Source organism: Podarcis vaucheri (assembly GCF_965113315.1).
Source record: "Podarcis vaucheri genome assembly, chromosome: 1".
NCBI lineage: Eukaryota > Metazoa > Chordata > Lepidosauria > Squamata > Lacertidae > Podarcis > Podarcis vaucheri.
In genome coordinates this window covers 99,011,808-99,025,259 of record NC_138759.1, presented here as the reverse complement: position 1 = coordinate 99,025,259, position 13,452 = coordinate 99,011,808, and the positions used below count along the sequence as shown (strand labels likewise).

General features: G+C 43.2%; 1 protein-coding gene and 1 long non-coding RNA gene across 6 annotated transcripts in view; one reads left to right on the top strand and one right to left on the bottom strand.

Annotated features, from left to right (window-relative positions):
- NCKAP5 (NCK associated protein 5) overlaps window positions 1–13,452 on the top strand; it is a 621,685-nt gene that overhangs the window by 234,089 nt on the left and 374,144 nt on the right. For all 5 annotated transcript variants that reach the window (XM_082197111.1, XM_082197112.1, XM_082197110.1 and 2 more), the window contains one exon: window positions 11,621–11,694. In XM_082197111.1, the coding sequence (XP_082053237.1) occupies window positions 11,621–11,694 (74 nt within the window). The remainder of the gene's footprint in view (window positions 1–11,620; window positions 11,695–13,452) is intronic.
- Window positions 1–13,452, bottom strand: part of LOC309519238 — a 58,281-nt gene that overhangs the window by 27,401 nt on the left and 17,428 nt on the right. The window lies entirely within an intron of this gene.

Below are 13,452 nucleotides of genomic sequence, written 5' to 3'. Positions count from 1 at the left end.
CAGCAGCAAAAAGAAGTTTGTTTGGACGGGGGAGGCGGAGCGAGCGTTTGAGGAACTGAAAAGGGCCTTCGCCTCTGGCGAACAACTTCTACATGTGGATTTACAAAAAAAGCTGAGGGTCGAAACAGACGCGTCGGACCGAGCCATAGGGGCGGTGCTTCTTCTGCAGCCGGGGAAGGAGGGGTCGGAGTGGCGACCGTGTGCCTTCTTTTCGCGGAAGCTGAACAAGTCTGAGAGGAACTACACGGTGTACGACCGGGAACTTCTTGCAATTTATGAGGCCTTCCGGAGATGGAGGCACCTACTAATTGGTGCACAACAGAAGGTGCAAGTGTGCACGGACCATAAGAATCTAGAGTATTGGAGAACTGCGCGAGTGCTCAACCAACGGCAGTTGAGATGGGCCCAGGAGTTCTCCAAATTTAACTTTGAGATTTGTTACGTACCAGGCCCGGAGAACGTTAGGGCGGACGCTCTCTCACGCAAACCTGAATATTTGGAGGGAGAGGGTGTACCCGAAGAGACCCATGTCATTCCCGAGGACCGCTGGGTGTGTGGGGCGGCATTGGTGGGGCAAAGGGAACTGGTAGAGGGAACGGGGCAGGATGTATACGCCCAGGACAAACTCAGGAGTCTTAGGAGGGAGGGAGACAAACCCGGGGGTTTTGAGGAGAGAAATGGGGCGTTGTACTACAAGGGAGCGTTATACATACCTGAAGGGGAATTGAGGGAAAAGGTACTCAAGCAACTGCACGATAACCCCACAGCAGGGCATTTTGGGCAACACAAAACCATGTGGCTGGTTACCAGGGAATTCTGGTGGCCCAAGGTCAGGGAAGATGTGCGTGAATATGTGAGAGGGTGTGACCGTTGCCAACGAGCCAAGGGGGAGAGGCGGGCACCGGCAGGTTTATTAGAACCACTACCCACGCCGGAAAGACCGTGGGAGGCAGTGGCAATAGATTTTATGACTGATCTGCCCAGGTCCAAAGGGAAAACAGCCATTATGGTGGTGGTAGATCTGTTAACCAAGATGGCACACTTTATAGCCTGCTCACATGCGGTCACAGCAGAAGAAACCGCCAAATTGTTTGTGGAAAATGTGTTTAGGTTGCATGGCGCCCCCTTGAGGGTGGTTTCGGACCGAGGGAAACAATTTACTTCCAGGTTCTGGAGGAAGCTCATGAGCTTACTGCATGTAGAGGTTAATTTCTCTACTGCCCGTCATCCAGAAACCAACGGGCAGGCGGAAAGAGCTAATGGTGTCCTCCAGCAATATTTGAGGTGTTATGTTAATGACAGAGAGAATGATTGGGTGGAGAAGCTGGCGTTGGCAGAATTTGCTTACAACAATGCAGAGAACGTGTCCACGGGAATGAGCCCTTTTTTGGCCAATCACGGGTGTCATCCCCGAGCCTTCCCAGGGGGGGAGGGGGAGAACTGGAGCGTTCCAGCAGCAGAACAGTTCGTTGAAGAAATGGAAGCGATCCATCGCCAACTCCAACTTAATTTAAACCGGGCGAAGGAGGAATATAAGAGGCAGGCAGACAAAACCAGAAGGGAAGGGGAAAGCCTTAGGGTGGGAGACCAGGTGTGGCTGTCCACCCAAGGGTTACCATTTAAAGGAGGTTGTAAGAAGTTAAGACCCAAAAGACTGGGCCCATTTGAAGTCACGCAACAGGTCAACCCAGTGGCTTTCAGACTCCGGTTACCGAACCACATGAAGTTGCACCCAGTGTTCCACAGATCGTTGCTGTCACCGTATATAGGGGACAGAGAGGGGAGGGTCAATAGGGGACCAGCGATGGAGGAAAAAGAACACAGCTACCATGCAGCGGAGATCCTAGATTCCAGGTGGAAAGGAGAGCAAGTAGAGTATTTGGTAATGTGGGAAGGGGAACCGGAGTCGGAAAACACCTGGGTCAGGGCAGAGGATGTAGATGACGAGGTTCTAATTGAAACTTTTCATCAGAGATTCCCTCGAAAACCCCAGCCAGTGGCGAGGTTCCGGAGGGAATACTTCGCCACCACAGACGAAGAAGAGGAGTTGGAGGGGTTCTCTGATTCCGAGGTGGAGGAGGATTCAGCGAGTCGGAACAAAGACCGATGGAGGGAGATGTTCGAGACGTCGGAAGATGAAGAGGATTCGTTTCGGGGTTTCAGCTCCTCACCGCCCAGAGGAGAGGGAGGGGGCGGGGGGGAAGGGGGCCCTGGAGGGGAGGTGGATGTCAGGGAACTGACCTCAGAGGGAAAGGAGGTGATAGGGCTCCCAGAGACTGGGAGAGACTCAACAGCCAAAGCAGGGACCAGCAGGGGGAGCGCGGGGTCTCTGGAGGAGGATCTCAGGGATACTGAGAGAGATGCAGCAGCGCAGGCAGGAAGCAGGGGGGAGAAAGGGGTGAGAGACACGTCCAGTGAAAATAGTGGGGAGGTGTCAGAAGCAATTGCAGGGAGACCCATGCTTCGTCGGAAGCTGTCACGTCGTGAGTCCAGGAGACGTGTTTCCGTTAAGGAACTTCTTTGTTGGAGGCGTTTCCGCAAACAGCCACTGTCGGACTCTAACAGTGACTAGAGCAGACATGTCTGAGGAGCTCTGTCACACACAGAGGTTTGTGGGGCCGCACAAACTCTGAAGGGGCACCATTTTAAGCACAAGCAGCTAATCATCCCCTAATAGGTTCCTTAACTGTGCAGCAACTCAAGATCACATGAGAATTACTTACCTTTTGAGCATTTTGTAGCTTGCTCTGAAATACCATGTGCACTATCAAAGGTGGGTGAATGATAGACTGTCCCTCTACTTTTCAGTACATTTGGTGTAAAAATACCCATCTATTTGTGGTGTAGCTCCTGATTCACATGTAATAGCAATAAATGTCTCACAGCACTAAGTTAAGCTTATGGTGGTAGCTACTGAGAACATGAATTGCTGGATTAAGGCTTTTGGAATCATCCAAGCATAACAACCTTTACTAAATTTGCTTTTTTTCAAGTACACATTTTCATTCAAAATAGATTCTGAGGAACAAAATATCTCACTAGGGCTTATTGGGGTTTATTGGGGTTTGGAGACAATTTTGACATGCAGACACGTATTCCACAAGTTCTTTTTCTAGACTTATTGCCTATTGCAGGGATGGTGCTGAACTTTCTGGTTGTAGGTTTCCTTTCAAAATGACCACTTCATTTTGCTAAATCTGTGCCAAATTTCCTCTCTAAGCAAAGGCACATGATGCTATCTACTTTCACTATACAGCATTTGGGAAATGCCTAGCCTTTTTTTTTGAGAATTCCATAAACACAGAGTGTAGGCTTAGGCGGGGCTTTTATTCATCAGTTCATGCTGAAAATAAAACTTTATTTAAAAAATGGGGTTGATATCCTTACTGAATGTTGTTCTTCATTAATGCAAGAACAGAGTCTCAAACAAATGTTGCATACCCACTTCCCAAAAATAATAATTTCCCCAAAGAAAATGAATGAAATATGCTCTGCCTACATACAATATGTGTTGTTGTTTCCTTCAAATCCCATAAATGTTATTGAGATTTTATATGGACCATTATAAATACTTCAAGGCAGGAAATATGTGTGCAGATATATATGCATGTGTGGGTGCTTATGGATGTGCACATGCACCTTTGGTATAATTCAAGATTCCTGTTACAGCTGTCATGGACTGGCTGGATGCAGAGCAGTGGTGGGAGGCACCAGCTGGGGAACCCCCGAGGGGAGTTGGATGGTGGGACAATGTTGAGTGATTAGCGGGAGAAGGGGCAGACTGGGTAGAGGAGGTGTTGGAAGCTGAAGAGGTAACAGGGTTTAGTGAGCAGGAAGTGGCTGTGGCAAAGGGCAGTCCAGAATCAGAGGCTGAAGTGGAGGCTGGATAGGAGTGGGGGCAGGCTGCTAAAGAGCCAGGCTGCTAAAGAATCTCCCCATTCTGCTGTTACCAGGTCCCCTCCCCACTAGTCTCCCAGAACACGGAGAGGGATGAAGAGTGCAGAGCAAAGAGAGGCAAGATGAAGGAACCTCGGGTTGCTGGGGAAGGACCTGGGGGAGGAGTCTTATAATGGTAGGAAGGTGGAGACAATCGGTCCTCGCAACCTCCTCCTGGGAAGAGCTGCTGCGATCACTAGGCCTGCGCTGTTTTGGTTTCTTTGAATAAAGAGTTAACTGGGTGTTTTATTGCTGATCTGCTCCTGACTCTGTCACCTGACAACAGCTTAAATATAATTCACACAAAAGCTTGCTGTATAGATATTTAATAGTGAGACTTTTCCATGTTAAAATGCATTACTTTAAAAAAAAAGTTAAATTGAAAAGATGTAAAATATGAACTTTTTGAACTATTGGTTCAACTTTCATCTTCAGTTCTCGCCTGGAAGACTCCTGATTCCCTGCTGTCATGGGAACTCATTTCCAATTGGGGGCAAGTTTTCAGTCTTACTTTTTGAAGACATCTGTGGGCAAGGCCATCACTCCCTTAAAATACAGGTGCTAAATGATGAAAATGAGTTAGATTCACATCTGGTAGAAATTCAGGCAGAGCAATGGATAATGGTCTTGGCTTCAAACTTTGTATTCAGACTTTCCTCCCTACTTCCTTTCATCTTTTTTGGTCTCAAGCTCTCATTCCATTTGTTCTTTCTCACAGAGAATATCTGTATTACAAACATAATACAGGATTTTATTACAGTTCACTTACCTTGAGTTCTTGAACAAAATCAGAGGATCATATTTTTGTGAGGCTTTTGGGAATTCTCTTTGCTTCCTATCCTGTTATGGGGCTTGGGGACTCACAGGAAGGAGAAGCAAGAAGCAGATCCATACAAGTCCAGGCAGGTGTCTCTAGGCAGGGCAGGACCCTGGTCAGCTCCCAGGGGCCTTGCTAGCTGAGCTTTAGAATATGTTGCCTTAGCAAAGAGCTGAGATCTTCTGAAGTCTTATGTGAATTGTCATGGCTCCTTCCTCCTTGAGATGACTGTGCTGAACTAAAGGGCCCTTGTCTGAATCTTCAAGTACTGACTTTTATGTTGTGGATTGTATGGGGTTGTTATTGGGGACTTGTTCTCTGAGTCTGCAGAAGGTGGGAAACTATGTCATCTGATCACAGGTTCAAGGGAGAGGTATTGATCCCCTCCCTAAGTGTAGAAACCTGTAATTCTTTATTATTATCTTCCTCTCGGTCATGTGAGGAGTCATGTTTGAGGGTCAGGGCACTTCCCAAGAGGAGGCGAAAGCACTGTTAAGCCTATTTAAAGTTGAGTGTATTGTGCTCTTGACTAAATTTCTATTCAGTAAACTCTCTTCCTATCTATCTTTGTAAAGTGTCACCATACATGTTTGTGATGTCACTGTATACCTTATAAGGCATATACAAAACAAAAATGAATGACATTTCATACCAAATATTACAAATCTGGGTATGAAGTTCACACACTCTCTATTATCCCAGACTGAGAATAAAACTGGTGCAAGTTCAACTGAAAAGAGAGTAGATAAAATAGCTTCAATAGTAACGTAAGCAGTATACAGTCTCATTTGAGCTTTACTAATACTGAATTGTGTCTGCATTAGGTGTGTGTGCGCGCATCTAAACACATGCATGCATAAATGTGCACCCACTAACTATAAGACTAATTGTATAGCAGTGGTTCTTAGAAAATAAATGTGCATTGACTAGACAAGCACTGCCGGCTACTGCAGAACAGATGTTACTTTAAAACCTGCCTTAACAAGTCCCGTTCCTTCAGCAGAAAATGTTTGTGGCTAGAGCTGGGTGCGCTGTCAGACGTGGAACAGAAAGACAAAGTGACGGCAGGAAACAATGAAAGCAAGATGCCTCTCAGCTGTCTTACTAAAGGGGTAAAGAATGTGTTGGCATGTCTGCAGACAAGGAAGCCCCAGCCCTTGCACTCCTGTTGGCCTCTCATCGCTAATCTTTCATGTCTGTGTCTTCATGACAGGTCACAACATACAGGAGCTACTGTATATAGCTCTGGGGAATGATTTTCTAAGTCAGCAATGTTTTTATAAAGAGAGTCTAGGCAACTGAACTGGAGGCCTTTGAGTGAGGAATTTTGATGGCTTTCCCTCCCTCACATTAGCCTTGTCAATGGATGGTACTTATAGATGAAATTCCACCTAAATTTTATGTCTGTTTTATTAGTTCTAAAATGGATAAGCTGAATTGATTGCCATCCCCTTCCTGAAGGTTTAATAGGATCTGTCTGTAATAGGGGATTTTTCTTTTCTTTTTGCTTCACATAACTCTCATGTTATTCTTAGGGTCCTTATATACAGAGCAGAAATGCTCATATCCGTTTGATGATGGTAATGGTGAAGTGAAGCAAGGTGGTCAAGAATCCTTGTTCCTTTTAGTGATGGTTGAAGCGCTTAAACTCAAAGCATCATTAACTCACCATTTGCCAATTACAAGTGCCTGGGGAGGATTTTTGGGGGGCAGGAGGTAGTTCTAAATTGACACATTTTTGTGTTTTTGTTTATCTGCCAGCAGATTCAGGAGCTTTGCTGGTGGTGGGATTTAATAATGCATCATCGTTGGCTGACCAGATGGGTGGCTGCTGCTACTTGAGAAGATGCACATGTTCAGGGACGCGGACTTATAAAAAATATTGGGGGGGCCCGGGAAAGCTCATGAATAATAAATAAGCTCATGAATATGCAAATAAAGTGGCACCGCCTCCTCGTGAGCGAATAGGGGAGAGCGTGCTGCGCCTATTAATCAGCTCCGGAACAGCTGATATGCGGGAAACGTGGGGCTAGCCGGAGAAGAGAGGGCGAGCCCCCTCCGCTCCGGCCCTAAACCGCTGAAACCGCCAGGAGGAAGGAAATTCCCCCCGGCAGTGCCTTGGCAGTGGCGGTGGTGCTGCGAAGCAGCGAGGCAGGAGCCCCCGCCCCCGGGGATTCCCTAATCTCGCGGGGGATGGCCGGGGCTCTCCGACTAGGGAGCGCCTCTGGCTGGCTGGCTGGCGAGGGAGCAGGTGGGGAGGAGGCGGGGGACGGTGGCGGCGCTCTGCTGGAAGGGTGCCCGAGATGATTGGGGGGGCTGAGCCCCCCCAAAAAATTTTTTGAGGGGGCTCGAGCCCCCTCAGGCCCCATGGAGTCGGCGCCTATGCACATGTTTACCATAGTGTGGCTCCTGAAATTTCCAGTCTGTGTCCAATCAGAACCTGACACTTGAGAATGATAGTGATAGTTCCCAGTTGGTACAAGTCATGGAGTAGGTTTGATTAGAAGCCTGAGATGGGGATGACTCTAAATTGATGGGTACATTTATTCGTTCAATAGGCAAGTTCTGTCACGCCTCCCAACTTGGAGTTTTGTTGTTCTTCCAACAGTTGGATAGTCTTGATTTGGTTTTATAAAGGTCAGATTTTTGTGAAGCATGCCCTACCCTTGCAGTATCCTTCAGAGACCACTCAGGTGCACAAGACACACATAAATGTGTATTATGTTTAGTTTACATTGTAAGTAAAGGACTATTTTCAGGCGCAATAGAATTTGTCTCAAAATATACTGGCATATTACGAGGTAGACATATTTGCATTGCCAACTAATTATTATTGAAATTTTCTTAGCATAGATTTTATAATAATTAGCTTACATTGCAAAAAGGTATTAGGAAGAAGGCAACAAAGAGTCTTGTGGCATCTAAAAAACATATTTATTGTGACATAATATACCATAGGAAGACGTCAAAGAAAGGCATCCTCCTTCCCCTTCTATGGAACAGAGCAAACTATTCTGGTCTGCATTTTTCCTTGATCTGAGAGCAGAACATTCATTAATTTCCCCAAACTTGACCCATAAAGGTTGGGTCAGATTGCTGGGATCAAGAGAGCTTTCAGAAACACTGGTATAAAGTATCCTCTGTTGGTATCACACTATCTGAATGCCTGCATGAAACTCTGCTACATTTTTTCCAGCACTTCACATAAATACTTCTCATGCCTTGTTAACACCTCCTGTCTCATTTGATCCATCACATACATGATTCACATGCAAGCACCATATGCTGCAGAGGTCAGTTACTTACAACCATCACTTATATTCAGCTTATTTTATTTGACCTGTATTCTTGTAAACAATGATTCAGCGATGGCATAGTTTCTACATGCCCTTGTTAAATGCTGACTGCTCAAAACTTGATTATTTTAACTCCTTAGTCAGTCTCAATGAGAATCTATACTTCCTTTCTTATATGTAGCCACATTTTAGTCTAGCCATAACACCCTGGTTTTTTTAGAGGAAGGCACTGTGGCTTCACCTTTAAAGTTTTGCAGTCCACCCCCACAATTTTGTCTTCAACCCTAGGCTCAGCACTTTGTGCAGTGGAACCTATTGTGCTGCCGTAAATCTGCCTCTGCAATCAGGCAGCCAGTGCAGAACTTTAGATTGGTGTTACGGTATATAGTCTCACCCAAGAGTACCACTCAACACCCTTGTGGTTGCATCTTGTACCAGCTGGGATCTCTGAATTGTCTTCAAAGGCAGCCCTGCATAAACCACATTACAGTATCTTAATGGTGATATTACTAGGGAATAGGTACCGGTAACTGTGCTCAGGCTGCCCCTGGCCTTAGCAGGAAATAGGTGCCAGTGTGGTAAAGTTGAATCAAGGAGGTATTCCCAGAGTACACACTTCGTATTTGAGGTGGATAGGTTATTGATTTGTTTTATGTTCTTGTTTTCATCATGTATTTGGTGTTTTGACATTGTATTCTTGGGTTGCTTGTGAACCACTCTGGGGTCTGTGATGGGTGGTATACTAATTTAATAAATAAAATAAATAAAAATAATACTATCCAGAATAGACTGCTTTTCTTGTTTCTCATAAAACCCAAGGAGCACCATTCCACAGCAACCCTGATCTTGTCAGGAATGCAAACCTTGTTGTACAGCCAGAGATGCCTTGCTAGCCAAGTCCACCATTGACACTTGTGTAAAAATGTATTCAGCATGAATAAAGGCTGGAGGGCTAAGCTGTAAAGTAGCTTTTTGACTTCATGCTGTATACACTTGTGTGCTTGAGAAGAGCGATGTTAGAAAAGGACACCCAGCCAAAATTTGGAACAGTAGAATATGAAAACAATTGGCTTCAGAATATGATAGATCAGTCTTAGTCACGTCAGCTGAGATTTAATTTTAAATGTGCACTGATGCTTAAGTAATTTTGAACAATTAAGAACTCTATGCAAAATGCTTTGTTAAAGCAACTGCTATGGGTTTGTTTGTTTTTTAAAAAAATCATATTACAATGTATTTGATTTTCAGATCTTTCTGTATGGTGCATCTAAACTTTAAAGGCATTTGCCAATTTTTCACTGACTTAGTATTAGGATATGATGTCTGCTTTGGTTTATAATAAATTTACCAACAGAACTGCAAAACTAAAACACTTCTTTGAAGTCTCTCAACCCCACTCACCTCACAGAGTGTTTGTTGTGGGGGAGGAAGGGAAAGGAGAATGTTAGCTGCTTTGAGACTCCTTAAAGGGAGTGAAAGGCGGGATATCAAATCCAAACTCTAAAATGTTGTTGGCATCCGTCTGTTTCAAGAGACAATGAAAGAGGAGGCATAATGAACAGGTTAAGTGACACTCTCTGTACTGGGTGGCTTTTCCTGGTGGATGCCACAAGCTGGGGCAGCCAGCATAGGAAGGGACGCTTCTGTGGAAGGAGTTGCAGGGGAAAGCAGGAAGCCATGTAAATAATATCCCCCTCATTTTCTGTAGTGGGGGTCTCCACTGTATTCTATTGACAGAATGGCAAATCTGGATCCAATTCTGATTTAAGCATGCTTCACCATTTGTTATTTTTTATATGGCAGAAATAGTTCTAATTATACAATGCCTACTGGCATGGAACATGGTCCAGTGTATGCCATAGTGTTATCCAAAGCAGAAGTCAAAATCAAAGCTCTGAGCCGCCACAGGCTAATTTGCAATGCAACTGATTATTAACATGGAATTTGGTCTTTTTAAAAAGAAAAGCACAGTGATTGCTTAAGTTGTTTCCTTGCATATGTTTTATGGTGGTGTCTTTCAATTAAGGCATCTACTGAGATGTTACTGGGGAATTCCTGAAATTGCTGGGAAAATAAAAGGCACCCACTGTACATGAAATATGATAGTGGTTCTCTTGTAACATATATCTTCATGTTGAAAAGAGATGTGGCACTGATGCATTATTCATGACACTTCCACCTTGCACTTTTCAATTATGAGGAGAAATGGCTGAACAAAGACCTGTCATTACACAATACACAATTCCACAGTCACATGCCTTCTCAATCAATAATAAAGCCTGCCAAACAACCCATGTGTGGAGAAAGATATTTTCCTCAAAGGGGTGCATCTCTTGTATTTGGGCGAGTACAGAAAACATCAGAGAAGTTCTGATGACACATACTGTTGCATTATACACTTTGCATATTATTAAAACCTTTCTTGAGAAAAGATACACAGCAATATAAGCATTGTGTGTAATGAAAAGCAGCATTGATTACTAGCTCCTTTTGATTGCATTTAATATTGAAATCATGATATTTTTTTAGAAGTTTAACGGTTACTGGGGGGAAGAGTTATGTTGTTATATTCCTTTTACTATATAATCAATTGATTCATGGCTTGTAAAATGTTGGCTTTCATGAATAAAAAGCAGTACTTGCAAAGAACATTTCAAACATAAAAATGTGAGGCAATGGAAGAGATTTCATGTAAACATTGTTGAATATGCTACTTTAAAAAAAAAGAATGTGTACAATTTAATGTACTCTTCCATGCTGAGTATAAGTAGCTAGCTGTCCAGAGTGGCGGGGGCAATCCAGTCAGATGGGCAGGATACAAATAATAAAATTATTATTACTCACACAACCACAAACCTCCTTTAACAAGTTTATAAATTCATTTTACCCATTTTAAAGCAGTAAATATATAATGATATAGTACAGCGATTAAGCACATTGTAGTGATTAACTTCTGGTTGCCTTTTTTGCTTGTTTACACTGGGTGAGATCCAGACTTTGCCTTCTATAGATAGAAAGGCTGTTTCCAGATCAGTGTGGTTGGTGGCAATGGGAGATACAAAGGAAAGGTTCCTCACTTTGCTGTCAGCAGCAAAGTCTGGATCCAGCCCATTTATCTAAAAAGTGGCACAAAGTGTTTCAGATTAGTAGAAGATGATAAGATGTGGGCACTCCCTAACTCTTACAAATCTATTATTCCCTTTGCAACAGCTATTGAACATTTACATGAATTAAATTAATATGCTTTTCATGGCCATATTATTTGTGACTTGGGATATCCATGGTGGGATCTCCATTTTCCCATGCCATTTCCTCAAAGCCACTATGAACACTACCTGAATTGATTTTATCTATGTGTTGTTTTAAACTCTCTGTCTCTGTCTCTCTGTGTGTATTGTTTTTATTATATTGTAAATTGCTTTGGGATGCCTTATGGGAAATGAACTAATTAATAGTGACAACAACAACACTGCAGGAGAAAATACACATCTGATGAACTACAGTTTTTGTATGATTGAAACCTGCATCACTTAACACAAATTAATTTGCTGAACAATTTCTTTTATCACAGGAATATATGGACTCAAATAGATACATTGACCATTTGCTGACTCAGCTGGAAGAGCAGCGCTGGAATGTGTGGAGGTAATTATATAAATGATATATGTGTGAGCCAATTCATATTTACTCAGAAGAAGTACTGTAGAGTAGAGAGGGAGAAATCTGTCAGTTTCAGTTGTTCACATTAATTTTGGTTCTCCCCATTTCCACATACATTGGCATTCAAAGCAGGACGTCCATATGAAAATTTGTGTGTATTTTTCATTAGCATTTCTTTCAGTGTTTCATTTCTGTATGCAGTTTTGCCTGGGTTTTTTTTTTTGCGATTTCCCCATAATAGAATGAATTCTGTGCATTGTTTTCATATTTGCATGCACTTTTCGGTAATGTATGTATTTTTGTGTGCATTATTTGGTTGGAGAACTACAATGCAAAATTTGGAGAAGGGCAGGGTTTTCTTTCACATGTTTTGGAAAGTGCACTTTAAAATATGAACCCAATGAATTTCTCCCCCATCTGTGTTGTGAAGTCAATCTCAAACGTAACAGCCAAGTATTGGAATCGTACCTCAACACATCTGCTGAAAAAGATGAAATCTTTATTCATAAGTACTTATCCTTATCTGATATTTAATGTTGGATGATATACTTTAATACTGTGTCAGATTGACTGACAGCATGATGAGCTTGTTTTCTTGATCCATCTGGATATGGTTGTTATTTTTAATTGCACTGCCTTTTTCTACGATACCAATTGCATAGCTCACTTTGCTCAAACTGATGCTTAGCTTCCAACTGGAATAATTGGCTACATTTTCACACACTTGCTTGAATCCTGTATGTACTTACCTAGGAGTAAAACCCAGGGCTTACTTCTTAGAATCAGTAGAGTTGGAAGGGACTCCGAGGGTCATCTTGTCCAACCCCCTGCAAGGTAGGAATCCTGCCCACAGCCATCCCTGGGTGGGCTTGACCCACCAACCTTCTGGTTAACAGCCAAACACATTGACCCATTGTGCTACCTGAGGGTAAGTAGACTTTAAAGGCAAAGACTTGGTATCAAAAGTACCTCTAAGCCTCTTGTTCTAATAGCACAATGATTTACTCTTGTGCAAGGGAATGTTCCCACCTCTCCTACCCCTGCATCCCCTAGATCAAAGGCTGGGTTCCTTCCAGCCTTCTGGAGGAGCGTGCAAGCTATACAGTGGTGCCTCGCAAGACGAAATTAATTCATTCCGCGAGTTTTGTCGTCTTGCGATTTTTTTTCGTCTTGCGAAGCACGGTGTCGAAAAAGTTTTGGAAAAGCTTCAAAAATCACCAAAGTCTTCAAAAACCTCAAAAAAGGCTACCACACCGTGTGCTATGAGTTGCTCCTCGAAGTCAAGTCGCAACTGTATTAACGGTGTTAAGAAAAAGGAAACAAACTTGCAAGACGTTTTCGTTTTTCGTCTTGCAAAGCAAGCCCATAGGGAAATTCGTCTTGCGAAGCAGCTCAAAAAACAAAAAACCCTTTCGTTTTGCGAGTTTTCCGTCTTGTGAGGCATTCATCTTGCGAGGTACCACTGTATCCAGTGGGGGGGAGTTAGTTACGTTTTGCAAGTGATAATCTGTGCAGTAATGGAACAAAGGCATTGTGTCATCCATTATGTTCAAAAATGTAAATGTAGACACTGAACCAAAAAACCAAGGCAATCTTATGATCAAAAATCTAATTGAGTACAATAGGACTTATTCCTAAGAAACTAAGAACAGGACTGCAGCCTCAACAATGAAATCCAATACCTTATCTACTCAGAAGTAGAGGCCGATTCTCAGATAAAGAAGCTTAGAATTGTCATTGTAA